The sequence below is a fragment of the Sinocyclocheilus rhinocerous genome, unplaced genomic scaffold (genome assembly GCF_001515625.1).
Source record: "Sinocyclocheilus rhinocerous isolate Xijiao unplaced genomic scaffold, SAMN03320098_v1.1 scaffold3237, whole genome shotgun sequence".
Taxonomy (NCBI): Eukaryota; Metazoa; Chordata; class Actinopteri; order Cypriniformes; family Cyprinidae; genus Sinocyclocheilus; species Sinocyclocheilus rhinocerous.
The window spans coordinates 113,245-127,958 of record NW_015626861.1 but is presented as its reverse complement, the minus strand read 5'-3'; the positions used below and the strand labels follow the sequence as shown (position 1 = coordinate 127,958).

At 39.3% G+C, this 14,714-nt stretch overlaps 1 protein-coding gene across 1 annotated transcript in view; it reads left to right on the top strand.

Annotated features, from left to right (window-relative positions):
* Positions 1-14,714, top strand: part of LOC107716414 (rho GTPase-activating protein SYDE1-like) — a 21,843-nt gene that overhangs the window by 3,467 nt on the left and 3,662 nt on the right. Inside the window, exons 2-6 of the mRNA XM_016522860.1 lie at positions 7,402-8,184; positions 10,302-11,186; positions 12,380-12,609; positions 12,687-12,813; positions 14,254-14,423. Of these exons, the coding sequence (XP_016378346.1) occupies positions 7,402-8,184; positions 10,302-11,186; positions 12,380-12,609; positions 12,687-12,813; positions 14,254-14,423 (2,195 nt within the window). The remainder of the gene's footprint in view (positions 1-7,401; positions 8,185-10,301; positions 11,187-12,379; positions 12,610-12,686; positions 12,814-14,253; positions 14,424-14,714) is intronic.

Sequence of the window (14,714 nt, the reverse complement as noted above, 5' to 3'; positions counted from 1 at the left end):
GTGTGTGAGTGTGTGTGTGTGTGTGTGTGTGTGTGTGTGTGTGTGTAAACACAGTGCCAGTGTCTCTCAGGCTGTGTGTGTGTGTGTGTGCGTGTGCGTGTCATCATGCGGTCATTGTGGCACTATGTGAGGAATGAGAACGAGAAATATTGATAAGAGGCCGAGAACAAGAGTGTGTCTATAGTGTCATGCATTACTGTCTACACAGACAGCTCCCTTGTAAGGCAGCATCCTAACTGAAATGAACCCTCAAAAGTGAGTGATTTGAAATGCTCTGCATTGGCAGAAACACCATGATATGATACCCTAACTAAAGTAAATTGCGCACATACACTACTGCTAAAAGTTTTTAGTAAAAAAACAATAATATTGTAAAATAATATTTTAATTTAAATATGTTTTCTATTTTAAAATAAATATATATTTTAAAATGTGATGCATTTGATGAGTAGAAAAGGTTAAAAAAACAGCATTTATTTGAAATAGAATCTTTTGTAACATTATAAATGTTTTTACTGTCACTTTTGATTAATTTAATGCATCATGAATAAAAAAAAATTATAATTTCTATTTTTTTTACCCCAAGCTTCTGAATGGTAGTTTATCAAGGTTTCCACAAAAATATCGTGCAGCACGACTGTTTTCAACACTGATGATAATCAGAAATGTTTCTCGAGCAGCAAATCAGCATATTAGAATGATTTCTGAAGATCATGTGACACTGAAAACTGGAGTAATGATGCTGAAAATACAGCTTTGATCACAGAAATAAATTACAGTTTAATATATATTCACTTAGAGAACAGCTGTTTTAAATTGTAATAATATTTCACAGTTTGACTGTATTTCTGATTTGAATAAATCCAGCCTTGGTGAGCAGAAGAGACTTTTATTTTTTATTTTTTATAAAAAAAAAAATCTTAATTATTCTTAAGCTTTTGACTGCCAGTTGCATGAATGTAGCAGTGCATTCTGGCATTGCTTTGTCCACATTTGATGCTGCCTTTTTGCCCATCTCAGATCCTTTAGGAATGAGGGCAAAAACTGAAGCTGAAAGTATGTGAGAATCAGAGTCTGAGAGAGAAAGAAGGAATGTGAACTCTACGCTTGGGAATAATGATCCCAGCTGCAGCTTCATGGCTGTTGAGAGCCGTATCACTACTTCCCAGAGGAGCCTTGTGTGTGTGAGTGTGAGCGTGTGTGCGTGTGTGAGTGAGTGTGTGTGTGAGTGTCTGTGTGTGTGTGAGTGAGAGTGTGTGTGTGTGAGTGTGAGTGTGAGTGTGAGTGTCTGTGTGTGTGTGTGTGAGTGTGTGTGTGAGTGTCTGTGTGTGTGTGTGTGTGTGTGTGTGTGTGTGTGTGAGTTAGTGTGTGAGTGAGTGTGTGTGTATTAATATTTTATTACATTTCAGTTACTGGAAACAATTTTAATGGACTAACGAGTTGTATTTTTGTTCATTAACATTAACAATGATTAATAAATACTGTACTGCTTGTTGTTAGTTAATTGTTTGTTAAATTTCATGCATTAACTAACATTTATGAATGGGACTTTATTGTAAAGTGTTATATTTTCAGTTTTCATTTACTTTTAGTATTTTTATTATGTGCTTTTTGCATTTTTATTAGTTGATTTTTTTTATTACTGTAGGTTTCATTTATTTTTATTTTAGTTTTTAGTAAGTTTAGCGTTTCAACTTATTTCAGTTAGTTGTCATGGCAACATTTCTAGCTACGTTTTTTTTTTTTCATCTAATATTTATATATTATTTTCTTTCAGTAACTGAAAACAATTTTAATGAACTAACATGCACAGCTGTATTTTTATTCATTAACGTTGACATAGATTTAAAAATACTGTAACGTGTTGTTAATGTTATTGAATGCATTAACTAACATTAACTAATTGAACCTTATTGTGAAGTGTTGCAGTTTTGATGTTAGTGTTATACATGCACAGTATACATGACTGTAATTAATTTGAGTTAACAATAACACTGATTCTTCTGGTCATATGATGCTTTGTGAGAGAAACCAGCGAGTCTGTTTATCGCCTCGTTCTCATTTCTGCTCACTTTGAGTTTCTCTGACATCACGAGGAACCTTCAACAGAAAAGTACAGCATGTTCTCGCTGCTCCACATTAGAATGTAAACATGTCTTTTTGCTTCATAATTTCTCTCTCGAGTGGCCGTCTAATGCTTCAGGATCTGGACTGTTTATACAGAGAGTTTAAGTGCAAACCCCAGTCCAGAAGACCTCATTGTGCCTCAGTTATTCATTTACTGAAAATTGTTTCTGATATTTACAGATAACTTGATTTTTATCTGTTATCTGATTCAATACAAGCCACTAACCTCTATGAGCAACAGCAATAGTGATGCTTGATATGTGACACTAATAGATGATTAAACTCAACAGATCTGATCACTGGAAGTGTTGTATTGGAGATCTAGCCAGTGTTTGATCGTAAACCATTTCAGTCGGTGTTAATCAGATCAGTTTTGTCAGCATCTCCTGTGTAACTTCAACAGGCTTCCTCCAAGTTTGTTGTCTGTTTTCTGCGGAAAAATATTTACGTTTTTAATCCTTTTTTAATGACTTCCTCTTCCTGGAAGCTCAGATTCACAGCTTGATCAGAGAACAGCATTAAAACTGTCTGTCTGTCCTTGCAATAAAGTACAGTGGCGGTACCATAGTATATTGTACACACACACACACAGACACACACACACACTCTCACACACACACACACACACTCACACACACACACACTCTCTCACACACAACAATGCTTCAGGATAGACTGAACCTTCGATAATCCTTTTAAGGACACCAGAAAGGTGAACTTATATTTACCTGTCAAACACAAATGCACACACACACACATATATATTTAACATTTTTATTTATTTATTTTAATATTCTTAACAGAATATATAAAATGTATTTAAAAATGTTATATATAAATTAAAAATATGTATTTATTTTTAAAACCAAAACATATTAATATTGCCTAATTTAAAATATATATATATTTTTAAGTAATTAATTAAATAATTGATGTATTTATATATCCAGTTAGTTATTTAGTCATTTATTTTTCTTGTATTTATTGTTGTTTACAGCATATTTACATTAATCGTGTTATAAAAATTTATTTATTTCAAAATATTGTCTATACATTAAAATGTACTGTATAGATTTTTAAAATCAAAATAAATTAACATTGGCTAATTTAAAAAATATATGTTTTCAATATTTTTACTCATTCATCCAGTTAGTTATTTATACATTTATTTTTCTTGTAGTTATTTTAACTATTTTGTTTACAGCGTGTTTAAAATAACACTTTTTTTAGTCGTATGGGAAAGCAGATTTTATGGGCCTGCGTCCAAACAGAAGTAGAATGTACTGTGCGGTTTGAGGCCCTCTGAAAATATGCAAGCAGAAATGCAGCTGTCAGCATCTGGTCATACTAATAAACTGATAATGCCGTTCTGGGCCGATGTTTAATTCTATAATCGTGCTCTAAACAGAGATGAGACCTGCTTCCAAACTGAAGAACAGAGCATTGCAGAAAATGTTCCACTTGATGTTGCTCCTGCGCAGAAAGAAAACATCAAAAATGTGTGGAAAACTGTATTTCCAGCATCAGAGCTTGATGAGTGGATGGCGCTTCAATAAGATGTTCTTTGTTTTTCTGTGTAAAACTGAAGCCGGAATAAGCAGCGCTGATTAATCGTTGAGATAAGAAGCTCATCCTAGAACAGTACGGATTGTTCAAGTTCACTTCGAGGCCCTCAGATGACACAGATTATGCTTTTATGTCTAGTTTCCTTGAAGTTATCTAGAGAAACAAGACAAAAAAATTAAATAATGCACGATGTTTAGAGCATGCATTTAGAGTTTTTGCACATCTGCACTAAATATCTACATCATTTATGTCTGTTTTAGTTTCCGTAGCATGCAATCTTTATAGTTTGTGCACTGCTCAGTTCTGACCATCAGAAAGAGATTTTACTCAGCAAGCAGAGAATTTACAGAGAACATTGAGCACAGATGTTTAGAAGTGAGTTTCCTCTCAAACTAATGACTGAGAGACTTTCCGCAGATTTGATCTGATGGGTCGAGCTCTCAGAGGAAACATCTTCGTGGGGGATCTGTAGAGAACGAGGCTTTTCCAAATTGTGTCTCCCTCTGGATTGGGCCTGTTTTCACTCTTACATTTCTTTTAGACGAGGCCAAAACAACTCCATAGTTTTAAAGATCATGCATATTTGTTTTGTCTTTATTATTGCTGCTCTATTAGTTGAAATAACTTAATGCCTCTGTTTTTGAAACAGATCGGCTTCCATGTTTTTAGTCTTTCCTGATTATTAATAGTTTGGCTTGTGTTTTCGGGGGATGTCTCAAATTATGCAGCAGAGATGTGGGCGGCTGAAGGGGAGAGGGATCGGCGTTCTGGGAAAAACTCTTTAACCGTTACACCGTGAATATTCTCAGCAAACATTGCCACTAATTATTTCACACTGCCAAACATGGTAAATAAACTCTGGAGCAAATAAACATGCACGCAGCCTTGTCAGTTTGGTTAATGAAGCCAAAGTTTTCATCACATTGTATCTTTCAGCGATCTGTCATGGATTAGTTTTTCGAAACACATCTGTGCTGACTTTAACATTCAGTGCTTTAAAGCTGAAATGTGTCGTTTCTGATACTGTTCAGATTCTGTTGTTTCAAAGGTTGATCAGTAAGATTTTTAAAGAAGAAATCTTTTCTAACAATGCAAGTCTTCACTATCACTTTTTATCAATTTAACATATCCTTGCTGAAAAAAAGTTGTAATTTCTTTAAAAAAAAAAAAAAAGATAAAACATGTACTGACCCTATTTGTTACAATAGATTTCTATTTCGAATAAATGGTGTTCTTTTTAACTTTTTATTAATCAAAGAATCCTGAAAAAATATCACAGATTCCAAAAAAATAAGAAGCAGCAAAACTATTTTCAACATATTTTCAACATAATAAATCAGCATATTAGAATGATTTCTGAAGATCATGTGACTCTGCAGACTGGAGTAATGATGCTGAAAATACAGCTTTGATCACAGAAATAAATGATATTTTAAAGTATATTAAAATAGAAAAACGTTATTTTAAATTGTAATAATATTTCACCATATTACTGTTTTTTCTGTATTTTTAAACAATAAATGCAGCCTTGATGAGCAAAGGAGACTTTTAAAAAAAAACATTAAAAATCTTACTGATCCCAAATGTTTGAACGGCAGTGTGTGTAACTCCACTTCTGTTAGTTCTATAAGCAAACATGTTATTGGTGATGCTGATAATGTAAAAATGGCCAGATATCATCTGATTAATCGTCTTAGTCGATCTACTGTCTGTAAATGACTAAACTGAAGCTCTATGTAAAGATTTTCCAGTGCATGTGGCTATTTCGCATCGCACCAAACTAAATAGAGCCAGACCAGTTTATCGATGTGCTGTTTAAACCCAGAGAGGACTTCATAAACACACAGACTGGTGAATGAGCGTCAGAGGTGAAGGGTGAGCGCCCGTGAGAGCGTGCTTTGTGTGAGCGTGTGTATTCTGGGGTGTTGTAATGAATAGTGAATAGGGTTAAGTGTGTGTGTGTCTGTCCAGCTCTGAAGGAAAGCCCTTTACACAGACCACTCATTGAAAACCTCTCAACGGCCCAACAGCTGTGTGTTTGTCACTGAAATTGCTCCCTGTTTTGGCTTTTCGGACTTCCATGTGTGCCACTGTTATCTTTTTGTCTTCATTTTTTACTTTTTGTTTATTCCTTATCCTAATCTTTGAATATTTGCTTTCCTCAACCTGTAAAGCCAGCAACACCAATGGCATAGGTTCGATTCTCAGGGAATGCATGAACTGGTAAAAAAAAAATGCATGGATACAGGTGTCTGCCAAAGGCTTTTCTGCATCTTCCTTCAGTTTATCTGTGCATTTTGTCTGTGAAATATCTCAGCAAGTAGCTCTAGCTTCTTGCTGTCTGTTTCCCTCCTCCTCTTTTTCTTGGCTGCTTAGGCAAAACAGGAAGTCATCTGCTGGCCCATTTAACGTAGTTTAACACTTCCTGCTCAGGGAAGCATAAAGGGGTCTGTGTTGTGTTTTTCTGTTTTCATCTTGAAGTCAATTTGGCTTCTGTAATGTGACATATTTCAGAGCGAACCAGGATATTTATTGAAAACAGAGTTTGCACTATATGTCATTTGTATTTACATTTATGCATTTTGGTAGATGCTTTTATATAAAGCGACTTGCATTGCATTCAATGTGCACATTTACATTGTATCAGTTCATGCATTCCTTGGAAAACGAACCCTTGATTTTTGGTGTTGGTAGCGCCATGTTCTAATGCTTGAGTTACAGGAAAGCCACTTGTTAGAGAACACTTAGAATGCATCGATTTCAGCAGACATCGAAATGCCTGTGAAAGTCGCATTTCGTCTAAATGCTGAATTTGAACTTTTCCTGAAACACATTCTGACGTAGGCATCAAATGACCAGTGGCAATTTCAGACGGGCGGGTTAAGGCGAGTGCACGGAAATCCAATTTGCTGTATTCCCAATTGATTTCAAACTGATCCGGCTCTCTCTGCGCCCTCAAATTAGACTTGCACATTCCTATCTGTCAAACTTTCCATCAGAGCTCTGTGCAGTGTTTAAGCAGCATTTGCGGTTTAGGCATTTGGTTGTGGAGTGTTGTCTTGGCCTTGTAAACTAGCAACGGTTTTGACATACTCATGTGCAGTGCTAACTAAAGAGCAATTGACAGAGATGTTTTTATTCAGCACTTCCAGAGTCATGCAAGCCAGAATAGATAATGCGCAGAGCCGATCTGGAGGGCACACGGGAGTTATTCATGGCTTCTGGAATTGGATAAGATATTTGGCTAACTGTGTGTCACAAGCCACGCTCATAATTTCAAGAGGGGAAAGAACAGACGAAAAGAGAGAGAGGGGAAAACAGGGGAGGAGGGAGTTTGGAGAAACTTCCACATGTGCAAGAGGGGAGGGAGAAGGAGATGGTAATTATCTGCAGCCCTCCTCTCGATGTCTGTTTTTGGTCCTTTTTTTTATTCTTTCCAGTTGTCCTCTCTCTTCGCTGCTCTCTGTCCACATACGTCACTGTAAACTCATCTCAGAAATGTTGTTTTAGGGAGGAATCAAACCCTGTAAAGGTTAATAGCCCCCAGTTTCACTTTTACTTGTAGTATTTGATATTTCCGAGTGTTGCAATTCTCCAGCGATCCATTTTTCAAGTTAGTCACTCCAATCCAGACAAATATTTCAACACCAAATAAGGCCAAAAACTCCTGCTATGGTAACGATTGCTGGTTTCTCTCCTCTGCTTTAGAAGTGACAGGGAAGGTGGACCTTTTCCAAAGTTCTTCATCAACTGCATCCACCTCAGGTCATGCTGAGACAGAGAGCTCCACCGTGGAGGAGTGTACCAGACGCTCCCAGATCACTGTCTCCAAAAAACAGAACTGGGCTAAACTTCCCTCTACAAGCAAAGACCCAGCCAACACAGATCTGTGTACGAGCCTGGTCTACGGGCCACAGGACTGGGATTTGTGCTCAGGAAAGGCTGAGGTCTCAAAACAGGCCTGGAGCCAAAGGACTTTGAGTGAGGATGGTTTGAAGAGGAAGCAGAATGATCTGGAATTGGAGTATGGATATTCCAGGACACCATGCGATTCCGTTGACGCCGGTTTGCCAGAGTTGACCCCTGCATCTACAGCTTTTGTGGATATGTGTGACTCTTCTAGCTCAGCGAAGATCTCTGGGCAAGGTGCCTACCTCCAGCACCTGGACAGGAGTAGTCGGGCCTGGGTACTGTCCACAGGAAAGCCCCAGTCATCAGATGAAGTCCTCCCAGCCAGAATCACAGAGTGGCGACAGGGCCCAGGCGGAGATGGAAACATTTGGTACAACCCCATTCCTGAAGAGGACGACTCGAGGGCCACTGGAGGAGCAGCTCAGGAAAAATATGGAGATCCGTGGAGAAGGAGAGAAACTGAGGAATCGGCAAAGGAGAAAAGAGATCAGAAACTATCAGGGGGGTTGAGTCCCACCGGCGTACATCAAATGAGAGAGATTCAAACTGAGGCCAACATCATCAGGGCGGATAGTTCGGGTATGGTCAGGCTTTCTATTATGTAAGAGTTTGTCACAAGCTAAGCTGCATTGCCAGCATACTTGCACTTCACACAGCTGGTCTTAAAACTGAGGTTAAAATGAGCAGTGCTGTTTTGAAACAATATATATATTTAAGTTGAAATGTTGTTCAAAAATAGGATGGGAATCAACCACATTACATATAATTAGAAGTTATTTTCCTAAAACCTAGTGAGCTGCCTACCTAGAGAGGTGAAGGCTGTTCCAAAAGGTAGGTTGCATAATTATAATTATGCTGCCTTCTAAGAAACCTTTTTTTGGCCGCATTTTATTGCAGCAGTCATGGAGAAGGCAATTCCAGAATGCGTCACAGAAAGTTCAACATAATTAAAAATTGACTCAGGTCATCAGCTCATTAGAGACTCCAAACTGAAATGGGTGTGTGAGCTAAAGGAGATGCAGTGTTGTGGGTTCTCCAGGAATATTTTTTGGGAACAACTGATGTAGAGAAGGGCTGGGCAGCTCTGGCTCTCGAAATCCCACTGTTCTGCAGAGTTTAGTTCCAGCCCTGATGGAACTCACCTGTCTGTAGGTTTCTCGTACCTGAAGACCTTGATTGGCTTGTTGAACTTTGCAGGAAAGTGGACCTTGAGGTCTAGAGTTGCCCACCTCTGATGTAGAGCAGTGGTTCACAACCATTTTCCTGGAGCTCCCCCCCCAAAAAAAAAACTGTCCTCAATCAAACACACCTGATTCAGGTCATCAGCTCATTAGAGACTCCAATCTGAAGTGGGTGTGTGAGCCAAAGGAGACGTAGTGTTGTGGGTTCTCCTGGAATGTGGTTGGGAACTACTGATGTAGAGAAGGGCAGGGCGACTCTGGCTCTCGAAAACCCACTGTTCTGCAGAGTTTAGTTCCAGCGCTGATGGAACGCACCTGTCTGTAGGTTCCTAGTACGCGAAGAACTTGATTAGCTGGTTAAACTTTGCAGGAAAGTGCATCTTGAGGTCCAGAGTTGCCCACCTCTGATGTAAAGCAGTGGTTCCCAACCACTTTCCTGGAATCCCACCAACACTGCACATTTTGCATGTCTGCTTAATCAAATACATCTGATTCAGGCCATCAGCTCATTAGTAGAGATTCCAAGAACTAAAATGTGTCTCAGACAAAAGAGACTGCATAATGTCCAGTGTTGGAGGGCTCCTGGAATGTGGTTGGAAACCACTGATGTAGAGAAGGGCTGGGCTCACTTTCGAAGGCTCACTGTCCCGTCGAGCAGGGGTGTCCAAACCTACTTCTGGAAGGCTAGCGTCCTGCAGAGTTGAGCTCCATTACACATGTTTGGAAGTTTCTAGTGAGTCTGAAGACCTTGATTAGCTGGTTCGGGTTTGATTAGGGTTGGAGCTAAACTCTGCAGGACAGTGACCCTCCAGGAGCAGAATTGGACACTCCTGCTGTAGAGTTTAGCTCCAACTCTGTTAAACCTTACTTGTCTGTAACTTTCTAGTAATCCTGAAGAACTTGATTAGCTTGTTCAACTCTTCAGGAAAGTGGATCTTGAGGTCCAGAGTTGCCCACCCCTGATGACGAGTGTTCCAAATCAGTTTATGATAGGGGTGTCCAATCCTCCTCCTGGAGGCTCACCTTCTAGACCAGGGGTTCTCAACTCTGGCCCTTGAGGTTCACTTTCCTGGAGAGTTTAACTCCAACCCTAATCAAACACACCCGAACAAGCTAATCAAGATCTTCAGGAATGCTAGAAAGTTATAAGTAGGTGAGTTTGATCAAGATTGGAGCTAAACTCTGCAGCAAAGTGGATCGCAGGCCAGAGTTGATAACCTCTGTTCTAGACGAGTTTATCCCCAGCCCTAATTAAACACACCTTGACCAGCTAATGAAGGTCTTCAGGATCTCTAGAAGCTTCCATTTCCACTCTCAAGGTTCCATTTCTGTTGTCCATCATGTTGCCTACGTATGTGGTAAACAGCAAGGCATCTCACTAGGTTTTGGAAAAGACTTGTACCACAAGATACTAGAGCACAACTTCGACTTGCCTGTCAAGGTTTCTTAAAGGTTCAGGACCATCTTAAAGGTTAAATTCCTTGTTTCTAACATTGTGTGTTTCTTTTGGTTCAGATCTGATTGTGCTGCAGTCGGACTGTATTAGCTCTGCTAGTGGTGTGAAATCTGACAGTCCCGGGGCACCAAAGAAAAGCCCAGGAGAGGGTGGAAGTGGCAGCAGTGTAATTGACAAGATCAAGTCTCCAGGAACAGTGCGACGGCTTTCTATGAAGATGCGTAAGCTTCCGGAACTAAGACGGAAGCTTAGCCTACGCTCATCCCGTAATCAGCGCAACGGACAAGGGAACGCCAGCAGTGCACCGGGAGCGTCCGATGAGGCTTCACCACCAAATGCACGCAAGGAATCATCCAACGTCATCAGCAAGTATCACCTGGATTCCAGTGCACCCGCAAGGCCAAGGCGTCGATCTTCTCGAACGCGTTCTGCTAGTAAAGGAGGATATCTTAGTGATGGAGACTCACCAGAACTCTTGCCAAAGCAGGGCTCGGGTCAGGGGTCGAAAGGGTCACCTACACCACCACCGCACCATGGACCACAGGATTCACTTGCTGTGGCAGACGCAGAGTCGTTCCGCTTGTACTCGCTGGCGGATCATCCTCGCTGCGCACAGAGACTGTCAGGGCTGCTCACGGTGCATCTGCTGGGCGTCGATGAGCTGCTACGATCCCCTCGGAACGACGCTACTAAAGAAGTCTTCTGTGCCATTCAAGTGGACGGGGTGACCCGAGCTCGAACGTCCCTGCTCACCTGTCGAGGGGCGTGTCTCCCACTAAACCACACCTTTAACCTGGAGCTCGAGAGGGCGCGGCTGCTCAAACTGATAATTTTGACGCCAACTGCTTCCAGCGCAAACAACAACGGCTCTGCCGCGCCTGCTGCTCCCGCACGTAACCGGGTGTGCTGTCTGGGTGCTGTGGCTATACCGCACCTCTTCAAGGGTAAGAGAACAGCTCATTTGCAAATCAAGTCACAAGGTGAAGCCGATAGTTCCCACTTAAAGTTCTGATTGGATGAGCCGTTTTTTAAGCTGTTTTAAGATTGCAAGTACATCAGTTGAATTCTATAGTGACTCGACTTCATGTTTAGCCTTACAAACCCCCCCTTAAAGTTGGCACGTAATCTATTTTCTAAATGATCTTATTGTGAACAATTCATCCATGCATTTGTTTCATTTTAAAATATGTTTTGACCTCTTAATTTTTAATCAAGATGTCACAATCTTCTTTTTGGTGACGCATCCCAGACTTCTCCAATCATTTAGTCCTCATTAACCCCGCCCCATTCAGCTCTGCTTCCATCCAATCAACAGCCGGTAGATTGAACCAAGTCCTGCCCTACATTTTTTATTTTTCAATAGTGTTGTCAAAAGTACCGACTTCGGTACCAGTCGGTACTGAAATTTTAAAAACGTCCATTACCCGCTAACATTTGAGCGCTGTTGAGCCGATTCTTAAACACTGCTGATTGGCCAATGTGTTCACAATGTGGATCAATATTTACTGAGAAATACCCTATTTTGTAGGGGGGGGGGGAATAAAAATGAACAAAGAACGGTTTTAAAAAAAGAACAGTTTGGATATTAAGATATTAAATGAATATTACGATATCTTTAATACTTTTTGAGTTACAGCCATGGAAACTTTGAAAAAAAAAATACTTAAAGTGCTTTTTCCCATTTTTGAGCTGTCACCATTGGCATATAATGCAACAAAGAGTGCTAAAATCAACAGATTTTACTAGTAGACCTACCAATATCTGTATAAATATACCAATCTCTCTTTAAAAATATATTAATAAAGTCATTTTTCCCCCTCTAATGTGGCTCCAAATCTCAGGTGAGATTCATCTTGATGCTTCTCTACAAAAGAGTGGATTATTCAGTAAATATTTATCCATGACTTTTAATATTTTGGCCTTCATCACTGTTTGTAAGCAAAACACTTAAGTATAAACAAAATCAAACATTTGGTAGATTTGACAAGGAAAGACCCCATTATATAATAAATTCTGTAGCATTGACACATTTATACCATTGCACAACAGCCACTCCACCCAGCCATACCCTGCATTGGCTTTGATCTTGCGCTTTGCCCTTATCTCTTTATCTCATCTGTCTGTCTCTCTCTCGCAGCTTCTCGCAGTCAGCAGCTGTGTGTCCGTCTGGAGCCTCGCGGTTTGCTGTATGTGAAGTTGACCCTTCTGGAGCAGTTTGTGACCCCATTCCCCCGCCTCAGTGACCTGCCTCCTCCTAAAGTGTTTGGGATGGAGCTGCGCCACCTGGTGGAGAAGGAGGCATCTGCGCTCAAAGTGCCTCTGATCATTCAGAAGTGTATTTCTGAGATCGAGAGGAGAGGACTGAGGGTGAGACGAGCTCAGAGATCTGTCAGACCTGATGTGCGTTAAATATGACTGTACTGAGAGACTATGCGTTTCTGTAGGTGGTGGGATTGTATCGTCTTTGTGGCTCCGCAGCGGTGAAGAAGGAATTGCGGGATGCATTTGAGAGGGACAGTGCAGCGGTTACCTTAAACGATGAGCTCTATCCCGACGTAAATGTCATTACCGGTCAGTCAGCCACAGACAACACACAATCTGATATATGTACCCACATATTTACTATGGAAGCTGGTTTCTGCTATGGAATTAAAAAAATGAAAAAACTCAAATTGACATTTTATCTCACAGTTCTGACTTTTGTATCTCACAGTTCTGATATTTTTTTCTCGTAGTACTAAGAAAAAGTCAGAATTGTGAGATATAAACTCTGAATTCTGAGAAGTGAAGTTGGAATTGTAAGATGGAAACTCGTCAGGAAAAAAGTCAGTGGTGGAAAGTGTTATTATAGTTAACTAAAACTTAAAAAAAACGTTTAAAAAAAAACGTTTTTGTTACTTGAAATAAAATAAATGTTAACTGAAATAAAATAAAATATAAAAAGCTTAATATTATTTTCATTTCAACTAGTTTCCAAGGCAACATTTTTCATTTTCATCTAGTTTAACGTGATATACTAAAATAACTAAAACTAAAATAAAATTTAACACAAACTATATAGACGTATTTAAAAACAACAAAACAAATCAAATAAAATGCACAAATAAAATGACTAAAACTTTATCTAAAATCTAATTAATTAAATTAAATTAAAATCTAAAAATTAAATCAAATTTAAAATATTAACAAAACTGTAATACTTAAAATGATACTGAAATAATAACGGGTGGAAACAAACTTGACTTTTTTTCCTTGCAACTGCAAATTTATATCTCACAATTCTGAATTTTTCTGAGAATTGCGAGGAAGAAAGTCTGAAATGTGAGATATAAACTCAGATTTGTATGTTTGAAAAGTCAGAATTACCTTTTTTTTATTCTATGGTGAAAAGAATCTTGACTTTCCTGTCAAAATTGAGTTTATATCTATCTCACAATTCAGAATTTTTTTCTTAGAATTCAGGTTTATATCTCACAATTTTTAAAACGGAGAGTTCCGGTGCTTGATTCTGATTGGCTGAGCCGCGTTCGAAGCTGTTGTAAATTACTCTACAAAGTAACATACACCTTTGTTTACGTTTGTCTGTTGCTTAGCAACCACTTTGTTGCAACCACAACTGTTTCTGAGGAACTATATTGTTTGGTGGAAGAATACTGTTTTTATTAATATCATTACACTTTATTTGCTCTGTTTTATTTTGTGAAACCTTACTATGTATATGGAATAACCGTTTTATAAAAGCAAGAAGCCTCGTGAAGCCGTGGTTTACTCCGCTTCGCGTCGTACCTAACAACGCCCCTTAGCTGTTATAAATTCACTGTAAACCACGGCTTCTTGGGGCTTATTGCTTTATTTTGTGTTTATATTTTGTGAGAAAATTGCACGAAAAAAGTCTGAATTCTGAGTTAAAAAGCTTGCATAATTTACTTGGTATATCAAGGTACTTGAAGGTAATTCTACAGTGGGTTTTTGTCAATGAAAGTATTGATTGTTTTGTAATGTTGTTGTCAGGCATTCTGAAGGACTACCTGCGAGAGCTGCCGTCTCCTCTCATCACGAGGACCCTGTATGAAGTGGTGTTAGAGGCCATGATGGTTCGACCGGCCTGCAGAAACACCAGCGACGCTCCGCGATCACAAAACACCGTCTCACTGCTGCAGTGTCTTCCTGAAGCAGAGCGGGTAATGCATCTGTCTGACTCTGTGTTTATCCTCACAGCATGCATTTCATCAGTCCCAGTGAATCCAGTCTTCTATTATATGTGACCCTGGAGCACAAAACCAGTCATAAGGGTCAATTTTTTGAAACTGAGATTTGTACATCATCTGAAAGCTGAATAAATAATCTTTCCATTGATGTATGGTTTGTTAGGATAGGACAATATTTGAAAATCTGGAATCTGAGGGTGCAAAAAAATCTAAATATTGAGAAAATCATTTTTAAAGTCTTCCAAATGAAGTTCTTAGCAATGC